Source organism: Anser anser, assembly GCF_964211835.1.
Source record: "Anser anser genome assembly, chromosome: 18".
Taxonomy (NCBI): Eukaryota; Metazoa; Chordata; class Aves; order Anseriformes; family Anatidae; genus Anser; species Anser anser.
The window spans coordinates 9,159,582-9,181,221 of NC_139739.1; the positions used below are offsets into that span (position 1 = coordinate 9,159,582).

At 44.3% G+C, this 21,640-nt stretch overlaps 1 protein-coding gene across 1 annotated transcript in view; it reads left to right on the forward strand.

Annotated features, from left to right (window-relative positions):
- PPIL2 (peptidylprolyl isomerase like 2) overlaps window positions 1–17,148 on the forward strand; it is a 73,410-nt gene extending 56,262 nt beyond the window's left edge. Inside the window, exons 15-20 of the mRNA XM_083803495.1 lie at window positions 1,093–1,210; window positions 3,824–3,880; window positions 12,995–13,067; window positions 13,216–13,278; window positions 13,818–13,957; window positions 15,756–17,148. Of these exons, the coding sequence (XP_083659621.1) occupies window positions 1,093–1,210; window positions 3,824–3,880; window positions 12,995–13,067; window positions 13,216–13,278; window positions 13,818–13,957; window positions 15,756–15,849 (545 nt within the window). The 3' untranslated portion in view covers window positions 15,850–17,148. The remainder of the gene's footprint in view (window positions 1–1,092; window positions 1,211–3,823; window positions 3,881–12,994; window positions 13,068–13,215; window positions 13,279–13,817; window positions 13,958–15,755) is intronic.
- The last annotated feature ends 4,492 nt before the right edge of the window (window positions 17,149–21,640 follow it).

Below are 21,640 nucleotides of genomic sequence, written 5' to 3' on the forward strand. Positions count from 1 at the left end.
CTTCTCAGCTTTATTTGCAGCTTGCCTGTGCAGCTATATCATCAAATTGCTTTTCTGTATTACATATGCAAATAGCTGGTGAGTATTGCAGATCCTTTACTGACCTCCTGCTTTGCAAGTGATACAGTTACTCTAGAGGGTTCTCCAGCCAGTTCTGCAGATGGACCAGTCTTGCTGCCTGTCTGGACAGTTTTGTTTGTTTTATTTTTAATACTGTCCTAAGGTGAAATATTTTTCATGGTTTGTCAAACAAGATTATGGATTTGACTGTAAAACTATGATTCATTTCAGCCTTTATTTTTCTTAATAAGAATGATCCTGGAGGAAAGTGCAAATGAAAATGTCAGATCTGTCATAAATAATGTAAAAATGACAGCCAGGAAGAGAGGCTCCTTCTATCCACAGACCCTCCTTCTATCCACAGACACAGAAAAGAAATCAGTCTTGGAGAGCTGGGTCTGTGACTGGTGCAAAGTTTTATCATCCTTTTGACTTCATTGTATTTACGTGTTTACATCATCCAGGTGTCTAGTCCAAAATATCTAAGTTTTGTTTTTTAGTTTTGGAGGAATATATTTTGTCATTCTTCATTGGTTGGCCAGGAATAAGCTTTTGAGCTTATAGTCCCTATTCTTTGTGGATTCTGTGAACATATTTCATCTCCTTGATATTTTATTTTTGGAAGCGATGCTATATCCAGAGTGCAATTAAACTAGTAATTCTTTGCTCTATGTTTTGTCAGGAAGCCACTTTTAAAGATTTAATGTCTCAAAAAAGAAAAATTGTGGTGGACCAGCAATAAAAAATTAAATCCTTGACAGTTCTTTGGCACACAATATATAATGCTGTTGATAAACAGTCTCATCTGTTGCAGTTGATAGTGGTGTGGGGGCACAGAATTGCATTGACTGTTACAAACATCTGATTTCAAGGGCATGCTCAGATACTAGCCTAGTGATAGGGATGAGGTAATACATTATATACATAGCAATCAGAAGTCCCAGAAACCTTAAATTTAATGTCAGTGTCTGCTATAGAATGCAATGGGAAACTAATGAAAGCAATCATTTCTATCATCTTTTCTTCTTTCAGGTGGAGAATCTTACTGGGGAAAACCTTTTAAAGATGAATTCAAGCCCAACTTGTCCCATACAGGACGTGGTGTTCTTAGTATGGCCAATTCAGGACCTAACACAAACAAATCACAGTTGTAAGTAGTCGCTTGCTCTTTGTATTTTATTGTTTCCCTCTAGACATTGTGTCTTGCTCCGTTAAGAAAATAAATGACATTTTATGAGCTACTCTTTAAAGCTCAGTCAAGTGAGATATTCTGCCAAGTGCTGCGTATTGAAATCAGGGGTGCTACAGCTGCTGTTACCCAATCTAAGAGCACCATGAGGCATGTCGAGAAGACTTGTAGGTTTATTGTATCGTTAATTTACCTTTTCTATTTTATGCGTTGTAGTTTCCATTTTTTCTCATGTAACCCCCACTCTTATCCCTGTGAAATCATTGTACCTCTCCACTCTGTTTAAATTTAGTCCCATATTGAACTTTTATTGAGGACTTAATGAAATAAAATACATAACATACTCCTTAGAAACATTGCTTCTTTTTAGTAGCCTACTTTTAAATATATAAGAACGTTTCTGATTTCTACAAATGTATAGAATGCAAGCATGATAGAGTGCAGAACCTGAGACAGAAAATTACTTGGTTTTCAATGTACAAAGCAGAATAAGGACTAAAATGTGGAAAAAAATGAATGATGTGAGGAAGGAGAAAGAACAACTAATGAAATTTAAAATATCAAAGTTGTAATAACCTACTTTATATGTAACATAAATACGGATGTTTGCCAGCAGACTTATGAAAATGCTCTGTGTCACTTTGAGCCAGCTATGTCTTGGTTGCTATCTAGGTACTGCGAAGAAAAGTACCTTTATTGGGAACCCCAGGAGACTCTGCGTGTGTGTGTGTGTACAATGCTATGTGTTGGGACTGTGTAGCAAGGGAGGGGATTCTTGGTGTTGGTCTTCATGATGCTTTGTATTATTATGGCTGGTAAGCTATGCAATAGTGTGGTTAAATTTAATTAAACACAAGTGCTTGTCTCGAGGTGTTTAATAGGCTTACTCACGTGCTTAAGGCTAAGCACGTGTCGGGCAGTTTGCAGGATTGAGTTGCTGTAGAGCTTATTTTGGATTTGAATGCTACTGCCAGCACTCAGGTGCTAAATTAGGGAAGAGTAGAGGCTTTAAAAAAAGGGGGGTGGGGAGGAATTCAAGAAACAAGTCACAGACAGTTCATGAGTGATGTGCCATATTGAGTCACATCATCTGCTGCTGTAAATGCTTCCCTAAAATTTGCAAATGAAATATGAAATGCCTTTACACGTGAAGTCCTTGAGAGACTCCAGCTGCCCGTATTTTTAAAACTTCCTAGGCAGTGTTTAGAGACTTTGGGCGACTGTTGTGACCTTAGGAACTGGTTCTCTCCCCATAGGTGGTGGTCACTGCAATGCAGAGTGAGCTGGGTTCCCTGTGTAAAGAGAAGCTCAAGTAACGCTCAGGACTTCTCTCCCCAGATGACCCTGAGTTATATTTATTCCATTGTCCTTAATTTTATTTTGACTGCAGTGATGGTTGAGGAGCTTTCTCAGAATATTTGCCTCTGCTCAGATTTTTTTTTATTACTGTCTATATCTATTACTATATACTATCTTAAGTGACCACCTGATAATCTACGTATTTGGATATCTAAGAATAAAGTGGTGCAAAGAACCCATGCACAAGGCTAAGTGATAATGTACGCCCTGTGTGGGAGTTTGCATTTACAGTGTCTCAAAGCTTTCCCAGGGCAAGCTACGTTTTAATAGATTGTCTAGTAGATTGCAGCCCCTCCTATTTGCAATCATATAACTTCCTGAGGCAGTGGCTTATATGGAAAAGTGCTTTTGGAATGTTTATATATTTTTAGCCGTCTCTAATGTAGTGTAACAGATGGAGACAGGGAGGAGAGCCAGTACTGCATGTCCAGCCAACGTGGGCCATCGTGGTCTGCAGACCACAGAGTGGAAACCTCTGTCTCATATGCTTCTAGTCCAAGTCTCCCAAAGAAGCATTAAGCTTTAGAGAAAAGCTTTAGTAGTAAAGATTACTTTGGATTTTTTATTTCAGTTTCTGTGTTTAAGTTTAAAAATAACACACACAACTAAAAATCCAAGTTACACAGCTTTTCATTGCTTCTGACACTTTCAAGTGTTCTTCTGCCATGTTTGTACCAAAACACAAATTTGCTCTGTCCAGAGGAGAGATGGGTCATAGATGGTTCAATTTAATGGAAAAATAAATAAATAAATGCAAATAGTAGATATCCAAAAAGATAAAAGTTTACACTGGCAGAGGGTTGTTGTGTTATATAAGTGCATTTGCTGGATACAAGCTCCCAGTCATGCACAAGAAATGTCCTCCTCAAGCAAGAACCATGTATCACTGTCCTGCAGTGAGCTTTCCAAAGCCTGCCTGGCCAAGAAGGCAGATGCTCTGATTATTTTTGGACATGGTACAAACCACCATGTTTGGAGTACTGATCGGGGATGTTGGTAAGGCATAAAAATGAGAGGTCCAAACTCCACAAATCCAAGACAAAACCCACAAAACAGAGAAGTTAAAGGATGTTTGGCCAGCTGGACTCCAGAAAAGAGAGAAATCTGTCTCTTTGCAGAGGGCTGTTACATACATTTTCTGGTTTTAAGCATAGCTTGCTATTGCTGAGTTTCAATGAGATAATATGCTAACCCTTATGTCTTTATTCCTTCCAGCTTTATCACATTCCGGTCTTGTGCGTATCTGGACAAGAAGCATACAGTGTTTGGAAGGTATGTGAAAGATATTGTGAGAAGCAGTATAGCACATGTACTCTCCAGTGTGTCTAAAACCTAGAGAGAAGAAGCTGTTGATTTTTGAAATTGAGCTGGAGCAACCTCCTAGTTCATAATCCAGTTCTCTTTGTAATGAGTAGGTGGCCAACATCTCTTCAGTGCCAGTCATCAGATTCTGCTGTGTTTTTTTTGGTTTTGTTTTTAACTCTTTCCATCACTGTAAATTGCCTTATTTCCCTTTGTTGGGTGGTTGTCCAGGGAGTCAAGAACAAAGTAATCATCATCCAGTAACAAACCATGTTAGTGTTTGTGCACGCTAATTGCTGGGACACAAGAGATTACCTCTTCAACATTGCTTTCATCCTCTTAGGAGCTGTCAGCCAGCAAATTAGTTGTGACAGGGCTGCTCTTCCTCATGGCATAGAACATAGTGCTTCTGCATACATTACATCTTTTGACTTTTTTATTATTTTTCATTCTATTCTTCCTTTATTTCCGACAGTTAGTATTGGTATAAAATCTATGGGTGTGCGTGTATATGTACACGCATACACATATAAGATATTGCCAATGCCAAGACAGCAAGGGAACTTCATTCTTCGTGAAGAAGTCTTTTCCAGTCAAGCCATCACATGATAAAGATGAAGGAGTATATTACAGAACATATTAGAAAATATTTGTATTGCAGAGAGACAATTGTATTGTTTGTTCTTTGCTTCCTTTGCTGCAGGTACATGGTATATACTAGGTCACACACAGCTATTCTAACAAATGCCTTGCTGCAAAAGGCAGAAAGGGGAATTTTACTAGCCTGCTTCTCTAGTAGTTCCTGAGGAATTTACGGTCTTTTTAAAAATGAAGATTTGGGTTTTAATCTTTTCCTAGTTTTATCTGTTAGAAGGGCAGCAATTAAAAATAAATACATATATTGATTACTTTGGATGTTATACATTAGTGCAGTATAATGAAAGTGATATATTTAATCCATCTTCTCTGCTTGTGAGTTCTTGAGACAGAAGCTGGCTTCATTTTAAACAATTATATTAGTATATTAGTTCTGATACTGATTCTGCAGTAATTGCACCCTTTGAAATATATTACTTTATCCTTTTTCAGGTATATCCTAGGAAAATTTAAAGTTATTTGTCATTTGGTAAAAGCAGATAAATAAAGCAAATTCGGATACTGAAAGCTGAGAGCAAGTATATTTGTGGAGGAATTACATTACCTGTATCTTAAGACTATTTCACTTAAGCTACAATGTGAGTCCTCCTTGCAAAAATCCCATTAAATCTAATATGGTAATGCTGTTAACCTGAGCTTGCCACCTCATCAAATAGTATTTGGGTTAGAACAGCTCAGCTGAAAATTTGACTGTTCTTCAATTTTGGGTGCAACCTGGCTTCAGTGAGCCTACTGCGTAGTCCTCTGGTGTCTTTACTGTGTTTTCTCAGTGTGCTCCAGTTCTACCATAATTCACCCAAAAAGAATTTGGAGAGTGGCTGAGCTTACTGCAATGCAGGGAACGTGCTCCAAGAAGCCTTTGCAGCAAGCATAACATTTTGAGTACCTCGTGAGCAAAATAGCTTAAAATATTTCATGCTGTACATTGTACATTAGAGAGAAATTACTTCAGTATGGGTAACTGGGTAAATATATAGCAGAGATTTACGCAGTGGCAGTGTTAGCAAAGACTCTTCATTGCTGATTTGTGCTTGCTACTATAGAAATCTGAATTTGGTTGCCAGAGTAAGGAAGTAATGCTGCTTTCAGAGCACGGCAAATTTCCTTTGTATTTAAGCTAAGAATAACCTTTACAATAAAATGTTGATTTCGAGTCATGTTTGTCTGACTGCATAACAACTGAGTGCCATCTTCATCTGAATACTGGGCAGGTGAATTTTACTCTGGGTTCTCCTGCATGTAGAAGACGATTAATTCAAAAACTGTCAGAGATGCCAGGATAGATGCATTCCATTCTCCCCATACATATCTACAAACTGAATACTTGAATAATTGAATTTGCCTACAAATTTAATACAAAAGCCTGATGTATGCAGCTCTTTAGGTCTGTATTCTGTAATCAAATTCCTTCAGCTATTCTTATCTGTATTTGTTTTTAAAAGCCATAAAAGCCAAAAGATTCGAGACATTCTCTCTCTAGTGAAACTCCTGCTATTTTAGATCCTGGGTGTTTCCAGGATTTGGTGACTGTATCTGATCTTGGACTCTAAAGGACAATAATATCTGGAAAGCATATCTAGATATAATATCTAGGGTTAAGAATAGAATGAACCCATGAAATCAAAATTCTTTGTTTCCATCAATGTTAAATTGGGTTGGCTCAGCTGGATGTTTACTGGCCTGCTGTGACTTTTGCATAGATTTCAGGATTATTTATTTCAAGTAATCTAAAAACCTAAATACTCTGAGCTCAATTGTGCCCTCAACTATCTCTATGCAGCTCTGGTTCATGTTAATAAATGTGACATATATATCTTTGAGAACAGAATTTGACCTCTTTGTAATTGTATAGAACTTTTCAGCAGGCGTTTCGTACCTATGAGAACAGAAAAAGCGCAACCATTCCCCACCCTTTTTTTTTGTGGTCCTGTGTGGGATGGAGCATTGACAGGTTCCTTCTCTTGAGAGCTGCATTTTGTTCATGCCCCCACTGGTTCGAAGCACAGTTTTTGCATAGTAGCAGCTATTAAGAGTTATGTGTTTGGCTGTTAAGTGTGTTTGAAAAACATGCCAGCTGCAGGCAGTGGGGTTCTGTGTGGTGGCACATCTCTGGCTTTGTGCACAGGGATCTCCAAGTCTCGGGAGAAGGCTAGAGCTGGAGGATAGGGAGAGCATCTTGTCATGGTTGTGCTGCCCACCATGGCAGTAATGAGGACAGATGTTACTGAAACGAAAGGAGATAATTTGGCATGGATGGGGAGCAAAAACAAAGGCAGAGAGAGAAAAAAGCCTTCCTTGGGAGGTGTGTTGCAGGCTGCGTGGATTTCCTGCTCCCGCAGAGCTGCCTAGATTAGCTTAGTAATTATCATTTCTAGTAATTACCATTTCTCCTGACTTAGAGAACGCTGTAATTAACTTGAAAACTAACTGGTGGCTTTTGTTTGCTTCTAGCTGGCTGGTAAGGGGGTTAATTTAGAAACTCAAATAATGTAAACCAACAGACTGGAGTTAGCTCTGCGTAACGCAGGTGATAAACATTTTCAGGTGACTGCTGCAAGGGGAAGGTCCTGTCTGCTACTGCTCTGTGGTGCTGTGTGAGGGAGGGTCCCCCTTACCCATGCCACAACTGGGAATTCAACTGTTCCGTGAGCTACATGAGCTACAAGGACGTTACTGCCTAAAGACCAGTATAGGCTTACGTTCTTGTATGGAATGCTTTATGAAATTTAGATGCAAGCACATCCCATCTGTGTTATTTTATTTTCTATTACTGCAATGGCTCATAACTGCTGCGGATCAGAGACAAGTCCATTTCGCCCTTTAAAAGTAAAATAGAAACATAATCTCTGTGCCAGAGAGCTGACTGTGTAAGTAGAAAAGAGAGTGCTTATAGGTGCAGGGCAGTTACAGCAGTGACCCTGTCAGCTACCTTTCAGCAAAAGTTTGCACTTTCTTTCAAACCAAAGAAGAAGAAAGCCCCAGGGAAAATGAAATGTTTTTTTGGACTGTTTTGGGGAGTCCATTCCAAGGCTAAAGGGACCCACAAAAAGTCCAGGTTTGGAATGCTAGTGGAAGGTGATTGAGCTGTTCTGATCGTTAGGAGGGGAGAAATACTTGCTCTCTGAGTTGTGGGTGAGATTTAAGACAAGCAGGGCATGGCAGGCTTGGAAGTGAGGGCAGGCTGCAGGTATGCAATGTGATTAAGAAGGGCAAGAGAGGGAGCAGAAAGAGAAGTGTCATGGTCAGAATGCCAAAGCTGGAAATGATTTGTGCAACGTTTCTGTAAGTTTATCAGAGTACCACCTGTGTGTCAAGGTCTGAGAAAAGGATGTGGAGACTGAGGAGTCTCCTCAGCAGAGATGAGCATCTAGAGGACAGTTTTTCCCTGTATACATGGCTGCATGTATCTGCTTACGCAGATCTTTTAATGGTCTCTTGAGATTTCTACCGCTCATTCTTCAGTTCTGGTGTTCCTGGAAATATGAACGAGATGGTTTGGGAAACCTCATGCTTAGTCAAATTTGAGGTACTGTTAGTAGCTGACATCCACTCAGCTTAGGCTTCTCTTTCCTTCCTTCCTCCCTTTGCCAGATGCTTTTGTGGAGGACAGATTTCTTCCCTTGGATTAGCATTACTCTATTAAATATGTCTTAACCTGTTTAATGCTCCCTACTGCGATCCTGTAGAATGGAGCGATTAAAGCAACTGTTGTCCTTTAAAGCGAGAGCTGGGTAAAACTGCTACAGTGCATTACTCAGTTACTCAGATATGGTAAATAATGCACAGGGTCTGTTTCCATTTGTAACATTCCCTGCATGATTTGAATCCATGAACTTCCATGGTTTCTAAGCTGGGAAACACATTTTTGTTGCTCTTCTGCTTTAGTCCATCTGAGGAACAGAGAAATTGTTTGACAGTGGAGGAAGAGCTGATTGCATTGTTGAATCTGTGTAGGGGGCCTGACCTAATTCTGCACTGCAGAGGCTGCTCCCAGACAGCAGGGCAGGAGCGAGGAGCAAGGTGGGGAAGTAAAAGCAGGAGGGAGCCGCGGTGCGACCGCCTGCAGCACGCGAGGGCTGGGCTGTCTGAGCAGCATGAGGGCTGGTGCCGCTTGTCAAGACAGTTGTATGATCTCTGAAGAGGAACCTGTGCCAAAGCAGAGAAATCCTTACATGCCGGGTTCATCTGTTGAGTCTAGTTTCAAAGTGCTTTTCTCCAAGTTGCTTCATTTTTTTTTGATGCCCTTCGTTGCTGTCTCTCACCTCCTATATTAAGCCCTTATGAGAAATTGAGATGTTTTGACTGCATCATCGTTACAAATTTGAATTGCTTGCTCCGTTTCAGATGGGGTGTATACATAGAAAACATTTTGTCCCCAGTGAGTGTACATGTTTGTGCATGTATATATTGTCCTCTGTCTGCATATAAATGCATGTACTTTTTTTTTTAATAAAAATAAGCTTGAGGGCAGAATATATTTACAAAACAACGTTTCTTTCTGGTTTCTGTTTCTAGTTTCAAACTTTTTTTTTTTTGCAAAAGTCCAGACATTGTTCTTGTATCGTCTTCTGACCAGGAAACTCTACCGTCTTGTACTGCTGCCATCCCCAGCACTGCATAAGGCTTAATTCCTATAATTCTTCTAAACAAAAATATGAGAACTGGGAAGTTCATGTGTGAATGTTTGTGGGTCTGTTAAGGAGTTGCAGTTTTCTTTGGGAGCAGCACTGACTAAGATAGCACTGAGACTTGCACTGGCATATTGCAAATGCATAGAGCTTGCTCCACATATTTCACTTACACTTCATGCGAAGACTTTGGCAGTGATATGAGACAAGGTTACTAGTTTGCATAAAAGAGCTATAACAGGAAGTAGGATTTTAAGTAACATCTTTAAATTTGAGATGTAAAGATTTCCAGTGCTAGCTTAGCTCACTTTTCAAGAAAACAGAATTACATGAGTAAAGACAATTTTTTTCTTTTCACTGCTATGCTAACAGAAAAAAATCTAAATGTACCTACCTTGTCACCCATGCTTAAATGTAATGCAACATTTATCAAGCTCCTCTAAAAATACAACAAGCTGTCTCAGGGATGCTGAGCTAAATATATAGTTGAGATCAGCATTTCAGCATCTACTGGAAGTACATAGCTAAGCTTCAGTTTCACTGGTTGTTCTAATGTAAGTGGTGTCTTGAAGGTGTCACCCTTTCCACTGCAGGTTGTCATCTGAACAGCTGTTTAAACCTCACAGGAACTTGCCTGGTGCAAGGACAAAGCACGCATGGCACCTTGAAAAAGGGATAGAGCCAGAAACAGTGGAAAAGGTTAAACTTGTTTCTGCCCTTCTCCCTCCCCGTTGCTACTGAGCCCCCAAGTTAGTGCCGGGGCCCCTGAGTGTTATCACCATATCTAAAGACAAAAACTTTTATTGAGAACTCACTGTGCTGACACTGTAATATGCATAGAAATACTCTATACAAAGTGCTAGAGAAGAGAAGATGGGTGTAAAAGAAATCAGTTTTCTGTTTTAGAGAAAAGAAACTAAGACGAGAATATTCTCTGCAGGCCCATAGCTACAGTGACATGAGAAGGACATCATGTCATCACTTGTCACTGACAGTGAGTGAGGAGCACCCTTGCTAGAAATGGTGCTTGAAACTAAGGAAAGCTGCTGGTAGAATCAGAGCTGACTTTTTTGTATCAGCTGGCATGAAAGGGTCATCTTATCACTGTGGGAAGAAGGCAGCGACACCAAACAGATGCCCTGCTCCAAATTCCAAAACGTTTACCTAACTGCTGGTGCTCCAGATGAAAGGAAACTGCTGAGAGCCGCATCCCTGGAGCACCTTTCTGCCTGTCTGCGGTCTTAAGTGGAGTTTATTTGATGTCTTAACTTTGCTACAGGTAATGCCGATTCTTTTATGTCAAGGCAATCTTTACCACCAACAGCAGAAATGATAGAAGGTATTAAAACAACATAGGTCCTACAAAAAGTGCTAACTAGCAATTTCTCCTTGTATTATTTTTGGCCCTTGAAAGGTAGATCTAAAAGCTACCAAACCATCTTGAGGGTAACAACTTTTTGTTCTTCCCCCGTAGCTCTCTATAATCATCTCAAAATAGACAGTATTTAGGTAATTTGCTTCTGACCTGTGAATGCCATGTCTATCACAGCTCTTAAAATGTACAAGTGACAAAATATTCCCAATAATGTTTAATTAGCACAGCGAATGAAGATTCGTGAGTATCGCCAAAATGCATTAGGGCTAATATCGTGGGAGGTCTAGCCATGGGCTAAGGACTTACTCAATTGAGGTTGTCAGTGCATAGCTGATCTGGCTATTTCAAATTATCAGAACCTAATTAAATGGAAACATGCGAGCAGATAATGAATGGAGCTGTTGGCTAGAAAATTCTCCAATATTAAACCAGAAGTTTCCTTTAGGGACAGTTAGAATACAGTGAATGTATCTTAGGCTGCGTGTTAATCATTGATATTGTAAGTGAACCTGATACTGGCCTGGAGGAAGATTTTGAAACTGGATTTTTGTTAGGAACGTTCTGAAGTTCATGCAGGGTTTTCAAGCAGCTCTGTGCTGCTCTGGGGAAATTCCCCCAGTGTGCTACCTCCAGTTCCAAGTGAATGAATCTGTTTTAGCCTGCATCAGTGTTTTTTAATTGCTCTTAAAAGTCACAGCCTGATTACAGAGTATTGACAGACCCCTGGGGAATAGAGGGGAGAAGTTCAGAACAGTGCAACAGCAACAAACTTTTTGAAAGGACCGCTTGGTTCAGGGCAGGTGCTAGCAGCACCTTCTCTAACTTGGGAGCATTTTCTTTTCTGTAACTGGGTCTGTCTTTCTGGTCTTCTTTTGTGCCTATTTTACCCTGTTTTGTGGCTGCAGTGAGTTGCAGTAAGGGGCAGCACTGGGCTCCTTGGTGGCCACATCGTGCCCTCTCGCTGCAGAGCTCCTGGACCCAAGCTCCTCTGGCTAAGGGAGCAGTGTTTTTCAGAATTGTGGCTGCTTCTCATTGTCCCACAGACATTAATATGGGTTGTATTTTTGGTTCCTGGCCATGTGGCTTGGCTTTGTTAAAACAGATGTTGTCCAGCTACAGTCTGCCTTTCTAAGGGATCTGGATCTCTCAGCATCAGCGACCTGTCTTCGTCTTTATTTACTGCTCTTCTAAGTATAGCCTTTTTCAAATTTAATTGGGGATGATGATGTGGATAAAAGTGTTAAATACCTTGGGACCAAGATCTGATCCCAGCAGGACCCCTTTGGAAACATACTGACTCAGAGGTTCCTATTTAAAATTAGATTTTGACACCTGTCAGCCAGTTTTTTTATTTAATGTATGCTGTGTTCACTTCATATCGTTCTGGTTTCTCAATCAAAATATCAGCCGCCTTCCAGAAGTCTGTTCCACTGACACTGTTATCCCTATTAGCCACATCTGTCGGCTCAAAGATAGAAGGTGGTTTGACAGACTCTGTTTTCCACAAAACCTTGTTGATTGCTGTTACTTATTTCCTTTCTTTCTTAATCATGTCCTGTCTCCGCCATTCCATTATTTTGCTGGGATAGATGCCAGGATGACAGGCTTATAATTATCTGGGTCACCCCATTTATCTTTTCTAAATATCCTTTTCTGGAACTTTCCCATTGTTCCGTGCCTTTTTTTTTTCCTTTTTTTTTTTTTTTTGAAGTACAAGCCATATAACAGGCCAAAAAGTCTTCAGCCTTTCTTAAACATCTTGGAGCAAGTATTTGGATATGTTGCCTTGAAGGATGAGAGGCTGGTGATCTAACATCCTCCTAAATAAAACCTGCAATGAAAAGTGTCCCAGAATTTTCTTGTGTCTGTGACTTGATGCTCTGCTGCTTTCCCAGAGCCCTGACCAAGTTCATGGCTGTAAGTAAAAAATCGGAAGTTAATGAAAACATTTGCTTTCTTGACCCAGTCTGGTTTATTTTTCAAAGCTCATGGGAGTAACAAATAAGATCCAAATTTATGCATGTAACGTTAGCAAGTTGAACCCATTTTGAAATGGGCTTGTGTTTTCTTGCACAGACAGCTACCCACAGTCACTCTTTCTCCATCTGGCTGGTTTGTGTACACTAAAAAGGCTACTGAGTTTTTGGACAACTGTCTTTGCTTTATTTCTGAATATTTGACTTTTTCATGTTCCATTTAATTTTGAATTCAAATCCCAGATTTGAGGAAAAAATTCTTACCATCCACAGTGAATGACATTATGTCAAGTCTTCCAGACACGGTTGCTGATTCCCCTTCCCCCAACCACAATGGTTTAAAAATCTGCTAGAGTAATGGGCAGAAATTAGATATATTAGATGTAGGGGAGCAAGAATTTTTTGAAGTGTATTGTGACAACAGGAAATTGTGTCTTTTCTCTTTTAGAGTGGTTGGTGGCTTTGAGACTCTGACTGCTATGGAGAATGTGGAAAGTGACCCAAAAACAGACCGCCCTAAGGTAACTGTGCAGTGACAGGAGGCAGTGAACGTGTGGCCCTGCATGGCAGTGTGGTTCACCCTGCTGCTGCTTCCCAGAAAGCAGAACCTGGGGGTGGTGGTTTGGCTTAATCAGAGATTCAGTTGTTGTTCTTCTCTTCTGCTCCCAGGAAGAAATACGAATTCAGTCAACAACCGTTTTTGTTGATCCGTATGAAGAGGCGGATGCCCAGGTGAGGATAGAGTTATCTTGTTTGATAGGCCAGAGCTCTTCTTTTGAGAACTCTGTAGCTTAGTAACTTCAGTTTTTATCCCAGCTTGTCCCTTGTGGAGACCACACTTCTCCCATGCCTTTTCTTTGTGCCTCCCTCTGCATGTGGGAGCCCCCTGGCCCATATGGGTGCAGGCTAAGATTAAACATCAGCCGTTTAGCATTGCCTCGTGTGCCAGGATCATCATTGCTGTTCCGTTGGAGAGGTCGTTGTAGCTCGGTCTGGCACAGCTCCCAATCAGTCACACTTACGATGGCTTCCTTTCCAAACACCCACAGTAGCTGCCAGTAGCTGCAGGTGAGATGAGAGGAATTTTGTTCTAATGGCTGCAGACAGCCAGTTTGTAGTGGCCCTTGAGGTCTGGCTCCTGAAGCCAGCCCTGTAATCAGGGCAGTGCTGATTGCTGTCTTAGAGTGCTTTAGAGTTTCAAAGAACTGTAGACATTGCCTACTTACTCTGGACTAGCTCTTGCAACAGATTGCACTCTTTGTTTCCCACAGGTTGCTGCAGAAAGAGAGAAGGCTCAGCAAGAAGAAGAAGCAGCCAAAACAAAAGCTGAGGTGATCCCACCAAAGAAAGAGGTCCAGACTCCTAAAACTTACCGTCAGGGGATTGGAAAATACATTAACATGGCTGCAGCGTAAGTTCCCTGCCCAACTGATCTCCGTTCAGCGTTTTAGTTGCCTTTCCTGCTGGATGCTGACCCTGACCAGTGTTGTCGCTTGGCTTGGGGCTGTCTGCTGAGACTCTCGAATAGGCCAGATGTTTGGTTTGTGCCAGCAGGCGTTGCAAAGACACTGTCATGCAGTAGTCAGAGTTCCCTCTAGTTCTGTTGTTTTGCAAGATTAAAAGTTAACTGAGCTTTTGTTTTTGCACTTGAACATGTCTGAGATGGTCTTTAACAGCATGTGCAGACTTCACAACCGTAAATACATTTCCACAATGCAGAAGTCCTTGAGAAGGAACTGTACTGCCGCTTCCTCTACCATCTTTCTACTCTGGCCTCTTCCCCTCCAGCAGCTATTTTTGAAGGCCACTGTCCCATGGATGTTTTTTCCTTTAGCAGCTTCTACCCTGCACAAAGGGTGCCTGAAACACATATCTGTCTGCTGATCTGCTTCCCTGTGCAGCCACACAAACAGTCGTACCAGCACAACTGAAATGGCCAGAAAGGGGAGCAGGTTCTCAGGCTTGCTGTGGGAGCACAGGGTGTCTGGCAAGTAGCTTCAGGGTGCCTGGCAGGTTGTACAGGCTTGTCCCAAAGCATCCTCTCCCAGACACCCTTTGTACACCCGTTGGGATTGGCAGCATCGCTTGCTTTCCTAAGGACAGTACAGAATCCTGCCTCAGCAGAAGATTAGCATGAGTTTTGGATAAATTAAAATAAATGCCTTCTACTTGATTTTTAGCAGACTTCTGTAAAAACTTTTGCAAAAATGCTGTCGTCTGTCTGCTGCATAAAGTCGTATTTATGTGTACACAGATTTGGACAACTACTTAATCAGCTTGTATGTGCCTGTGTGACGTAAAGGCACTTGCATAACTGTGAGAATAAAAATATGACAGTCCATGTAGGACGGTTTCATGTGTATGTCAGTTAAATATTTCAGTTACAAAATACTGCTTGGCCCTTAAAATATCATGTTCAGCTTAAAACTGCTGTCATTCTGCACTGTTACTTACAGAGGAAACCCATGCAAAGTTTGCAGCTGCAACAGCTCTGCAGAAAGGGCCAAGCTGTATAGAACAGAGTTTTCTTCCCTAGTCTATCACTCATTTCAGCCTGCCTTGAGTCTGGGAGTTTGGTCTATAGCAGCCCTTTGACAGGCTCAGGCTTCTCCCTGTCGACTGCTGTTAACTGACAACAAAACCCCAGTATGTGACCTGGCCACGTAGCGTTTCCATGGGGTTATAATCTTTGCTCAAGAGGGGCTGGGAATAGCAGCAGTGACTGCATCAGGCAATGCTCAAGAAACAGAGAAGGATCTCACAAACTTGCCCAGCTGCTTTACACCTAACTGCCCATAAATTCTTCTGCTGCCACAAATGCAGGTGAGAAGTGGCTCAAACTTTCATAGTGACTGTGGTTTTTTTTATTATTATTATTATTATTATCTCAAAAAAAAAAGGGAGCTGTTAAATGTTCATCTCTGACCTGGAGATCTTGTTAGGTCTTGAGCACGTTCCTCGAAGCGTTCAAAGCCCGACCGAACCATCCCCACAGACTGACACACTCTCCCTCTGTTTGCGTGAACCAAAAGCCCCGAGCCCCAGCCCCCCTGCAGTCCCATGCCAGCCCAGAGCTTGCACTGCTTTCTGATTTATAAGGGGTGAGCTGGCTGCAGCGTAGCTATTGCTGGGAGAGGAAAGGCAGCCAGCTGCCCTCGTCCCACTGAACAGTAAATAGTCCCTGAGAGTTGTTTTCATTTTGGCTCCAGGAAGCGCAGTGTGGAAGATGACGGGCCCTCAACAAGCACAGCTGCGAAGAAAGAGAAAAAGAGCACAGGCTTCGGGGACTTCAGCTCCTGGTAGCAGCGTGGGGAGCCTAGCACTGGGGCAGCACAGCAAAAAAGAAGAGGCGGCCTCCCACGTGTCCCTGAAGAGCCCGAAAGACAATCTGTCCTGGGGAGGGAAGGCACCAGCCTGCCCTTCCACTGGGGAAGAAAACTGTTGCTTTGTTAAGGGTGGTTAATGTGGCTTTGTCTTCTGCAGAGCTGCATTCCCCCAACTGCATCTTCCTCGAAGGCCTTTTTGTTGTTGTTTTGCTAAGTGGGGAGCAGGCAGCCCAGCTCCGCTGGGATTAGCTGGAGCCTTTCTCTGCTTGGCTGGCAGCAGACCAGGCAGAGCCCAGCCTTGCAGGACACTGCTTCAGTGAACAGCTACATTGGTGAAAGAGCTCCTTTTACAGGTAATCATTTCCAGACAAGCCGAGTCTGCCAAATGAACGAATGAATTAATGTGCTGGGGAAGCGCCTGTGCTGCTGTAGTGCCTTGTGGAGGGGAGGAGAGGGCTCCAGCCTGTCCTGCCCTTCCCTTCAAGCTGCATTTTGCTTGTTCTCAACAAGGACCAATTCTGTCTTTTGCTCTTACCTCCTGGGTGGACTGACTGCTGCCGATCTCCGTAGGGCCTTGCTCACTCCAGATTGAGCTCTGTCTGCACCCATGTAACAGCCTGGGAAGCAGCGAGACTGGACAGGGAGCCTGGTGTAACTGCACCACTTGTCCCTCTCAGTAGCTGGCCTTGCTGGAACCACTGGGGAGCCAGAGGGGCCTGGATGCCCCAGTTCAAACCTACCCTATGGTTTCAGAAATGTCAGCATGGAGCAATTGAGTGGGAACAGAAACAACATTGCAGCATTTGTTTTATTAACCATCCCCAAAGCCTGCTCCTTGCAGGGGAACACATTTTTTTTCTGCTCCAATATCAGTCCTCTCATTGTTAGGGAAAACCATGTAGTGTAGCTCCCAGGCATCTCAGATATGTTCCTTGCACAGCCACAGATTATTAGGATGCTTAAAATAAAAAAGGCCTTATGGGGTACAGAGATATCAGCCTGGGAAATTTTAATTCAAAAACACAATGTTTGTTACCATCAGTTAGAGGTAGTATAGTAGACACTGAACATTACTTCTCAGCTCATCTTAGGTGTTTTCAGATGACAGAAATACCCCTACCTATATCTGGCTGAGGAGATAGTTTTGTAATTACCTCTTTAACCAATACATTTGTATCAGTAGCTCTATGTTTTAAGAGAAGTCTCCATTTATATGAAATCACTGTAAAAATTTTTGGTAAAAGGTTTTGCATTAAATGCTTTATTTTCTTTTGAATGCTTGTGTCTGACTGTTCAACTGTGATTTCCAAGACCATGGCATTGCCGAGTTGATTGTTTTATAAGGAAATGATTCATTTCTACTTTTTAAGATGCTTGTAAAGAACTCTGGGATCTTTGCGGATATGATTACATCTTTGTTAAATCATAGGAAGTTCAACCTCATTTGAAAGAATAATAGTTTTTTTTTGTTTTGTTTTGCAACGTTTTGCAAGGTATAAGTTGGAAGTAACGCATGATTCCTGGAACGGGATGTGATGGTACTTTCCTCAAGCTGAGTTTCTTCTGTCTTATTGGAACTTCATGCTTCTCCTGTACTGGCCTTTTCCTGGTAAATTCCTGGTAAATCCCTTTTACCTAATTCCTGCTTCAGCACATTTTGAAGTTGCAAAGTCCACAGTGTTGCTAGAGTTGTTATAGTCAGTTTAATGAAATCTATAAGAGTAATGGATTAAAATGGAGATTAGTATGAAAGAAAGGAGCTTTTGATTACAAGGAAGGCAGCAGAGGTGTGGCAAGGATTCCTGTTTCACGGAGTCCTTGTTACAGATTGATACAAATGACAGCTTCCTTTTGCAGCAGCTGGCTGCAGATAAGTACCCGCTTTCCCTTTCTACTTGAGTTTTTGTGCTGTGGTCTGCGAGGGACCGGTGCCTTGCTGCAGGACTGCTGGCCTTCCACGCACTGCCTTTGCACTGCACTGGTCACGATTTCCCACCATAACAAACACCAGGCACAAACAAAAACCCACAATTTCCTGGCTTCTAGGAAGGCTGTGTAACCTTTGAGCTTTGCTCTAAGCAGTGGTGAAACTCCTCAGTCTCCGCTTGACCCGAATCCAGCTCTGCCTGGGCTGCTGGTGCTTTCCCAGCCTCTCCTGGTTCCCGCTCCCTGCTGCATCCGATCCCTCACCGGCCGGGAGCTGCTGGCTCTGACCCATCCCCAGGGGCCAAGTGTTTTGGCCGAGGCTGTGTGCTGAGTCAGCTGCTGGGCTGGGGTTTGCAGCGCAGCGAGCACCGCCAGGACTTGAGCAGCCAGAGCGTGCAGCCAGCTCTTGTTCCAAACTCCCACCTCTCTGCTCCCTCTGACACCTCAACTTTTGCACAGTTGGTCAGGTTTTGGTTTTGTTTGTGTTTGTTTGTTTTTCACTTCAGCTTTTCTTCTGATCAGCAGAACCACAGGGACAAAGTGACACAAGCTCTTTTTTTTTATTATTTTAAATACAAGTCAAAATGTTTAGCAAGCTTGCTGGGCGCAAGGTGGGCACACAGAGCAGGGCAGTGTGGTGTAGCCATTGATTTTTAGAAAACCTGTCTCGCTGCAGGATGGCTTTCAGTTTCCACTACCTGGAAACGTTTTCTGAAACCTTTTCTGCCCCTTTAATCGCTTGGTTCTGCAGCAAGGACAGTGCCCTAAGCTCTAGCTCTGGCCTGAGGGACAGGCAGGGATTGTGTAGCCTCACTACAGAAAAACACTCCTGTGTGCTGCTATGCTATTTGTAAGCAGATTTTTTTTGTGTGTTTGTCACTTTCACGGTTGATGCTCTTAAAGGAGAGGAAAAAATAAGGATTTAACATAGCTTTTGTCTGGCCTTGACTGTAATAGCACCAGAGTTCTGTTACTTTGCTTTGCTCCACACCTGTCATTCTGCTGAAAAGCAGAGGCACTGGGTGACTGGCAAACTTAGCCCTTCCCGAGGTCTGGTGCTGCCACAGCAAATGCCACAAGCACAAAACACCTCGAGAAGGCAGCAGCATTGTGCGGTGGGGCTGGCAGCTGCGACTGCTCACTCCCATCCCGCCACAGAGACTTGGGGCACACAGGAGCCACAGCCTGTCACCTCTGCTTTTTCTGGCATGACATCAGGAGGCCCTTCGAGGACTGTTGTGGTTTGTCTGTGTGGGAAGCCACGCTAATTTAATGGGTTTTAAACTAAACAGATGCAACTCTATTTCCATACTTACCAAGAGGAAAAAAACAGGATATTGTTCATTTTAGATTTGCCTGTTTCCCACTGGCTCCGACTGCTACAGCCCACTCCGTCGGAAGCAGGAGCTCAGACAGGCAATTGCTCTGCTTCAGCATCCAGGAAAGATCAAACTGGTGCCTATCCCTTGCAGGGCTGTGAAGTGCGAGTAGTTCACAGTCAAACTCTGTGTTTTGAGTTCTCCAGGAAAATCCCACTTCTCCCTCAGGCTCCTTTCAAGAAAGGGACCAAGCAGTGACTGCTCCCTAGGGCCCAAGCTGCTCACCCCTAGGGTGAGAAGCCAGGGCGAGCACTTGCTTTCCTGCCCAAGTGAGCAGATGTTTGTGCCCATTCGGTCCCCTGGGCTTTGGCCTGATGTCCGTGGTCTGAGCCTTGATGCAGCTGCTGTTAAGGAGCAGGGGTCAGCCAAGAGCTGCCAGCAGGAAGCAGAACTCCCCTTTTACTGGGTCATGGCTGGGCTCCTACAGGCACTGGGCCCCACAGCTCCAGCACTTGGCCTTGCACTGAGGGCTGGGCTGGAAGGGTGGCATTGAGGCCGAGAGCCCCTGCTGAGGCTTCGTGGCTCTCACCTAGCAGGAAAAAGCAGAATTAGCAGCAGAAAAAGCTGATGTTCATCTGCTCGATTCCCTTTAGAAGTGCCCATGATCCCATTGGGAGTAACGAGGCTGTGTCCGGTGTGGCTTCATGGTGTGGCTGCCCGGGTGGGCTGCAGCAAATTGATGCCATTGTGCCGTTGTCACCATGGCTTTCAGGACAGCAAGGTAAAAGCAGTCTTTAGAGACACTGAAACAGTTCAGGGCAGCTGCGGATTTTGTGGTCGTGCTGCTAACAAAGGAGGGGGGAGGTTGAAGGTGCTGGAGCCAGGCACGTGCCCTCAGGTTGGTGCCGCTGGCTCCATGCTGTTCCATAGGCAGCCGGGCAGCGCAGCACCGGTGGGTGCAGCCCCACCAGGCATGGTGACCCCAGCATGGGCTGTGTTGGGCCCCGTGGCCGGTGGCAGAGCCACAGCCAGCAGGAGGAGCTGGGGATAAACTCAAAGATGCTGCGTTATGAGCTTAAAATATTACCAGGATCCCTCAGCCACCCCTCGCCAACGGTGTTTGGAAGGAACAGGATGCCGGAAACCTCATGCCAGGAAGCAGCTTTTATAAGCAAGGGGGGGATTTGCCAAACACCCCCCCAGAATATCCACACTGTTTGCTTTGGAGAAGGCAAACAAACTGCATTGGCCGAGCAGGAAGGAGGCGGGCAGCTGCTGGCCCTGGCTGGCAGTGGGTTGCAGCATGCAGTACGGCCAGGGATTTCTTGCTTCTGCTTTCTTTGGAAATCAAAATTATTGTGGTGGCAGCAGAGGATTTAACTGCCCCATGCTGTGACAGTGGGGAAGGGGCCGGAGGTGAGGCTGTGCCTGGGGCTGGCGCAGCCGCTCTGCTCTGTGAGGAGCTGGGCCGCCCGGTGGCACGTGAGGGATGCTGCCACTGAAGGGACACATGGCCATATGGGGCAGATCCCGGGGTGGCTCTGAGAAGTGTCTCCTCCTCAGTGCTGATGGAGGGAGCCTGGGGGCCCCCCAGTGCCCTGATGGGACGGGGGTCCCTGATTCCGCATTGCTGCGAAGCCCAGGCCCCAAAGGCCACGGGTGCTGCAGCTCTGTGTGGGGCAGGGCCAGGGCTGGAGGCCGTGCTCGGTGCCTCAGCAAGGCCAGCACTGAGTCACCATTGCCGAGCTCAGGCGCTTGCAGCCTGGTGACTTCATCCCCTGAAAATAGCAGCCAGGGAGGGAAATGTCTCCCTGCCACAGCCGTGCCCGTGCAAACAGACAGGCTCTCGCGGCTGCCTGCGGCCCGGCTCCCTGCCCAGCACGCGCTGGGGGGCAGCTGGGGGAGACCCCTTCAGCAGTGCACTGAAAGCCCGGTGGCGGGAGCTGACATCCCCTTGGTACCAAAACTCCTCTCTTAAACAACCAAGCAGCTGAAGGCAAACGGCAGCGGGTCCTGCTGAGCAGGCAGAGCCACGTCCTGGCCCCAAAGCCTCAGACCAGGCCCGAGCCTCCCGGGGTGTGTGAGGATGCAAGGCCGTGTCAGGGTGGGTCCAAGAGGAGGGGAAGGGAAGGGAAAGGGGAGGCCCTGAACACCTCTGCAGTGCCACAGACAGCCCCGTCTGCCTCCCGGGGCTCTGCTGGGGCCTGAAGCCTGTCCTCTTGCATTCACACCTGTGGCAGACGTGGCTGGACCACTCCACTCGCAAAGACCTCAAGCATCTCTGTCCCATGTAAAAAGCAGGGACTGGTTGTACAGAAATGAATGTGCACTGAGGTAAAAGGGTGACACACAGCTTCCAGAGACAGTGCTGGGACTGTTTTTTTGAGTCCTCCTTGGTATTAATCTCTCAGAGGCAGAGGGAAAAAAAAATGCAGGTGATCGCCTATCCTGTAGCATGCTTTGTGGGGTTTCCACCTTCCGAGCAATTCCCAAACACCCACCTGTGGGCACGGAGGGCTCGGA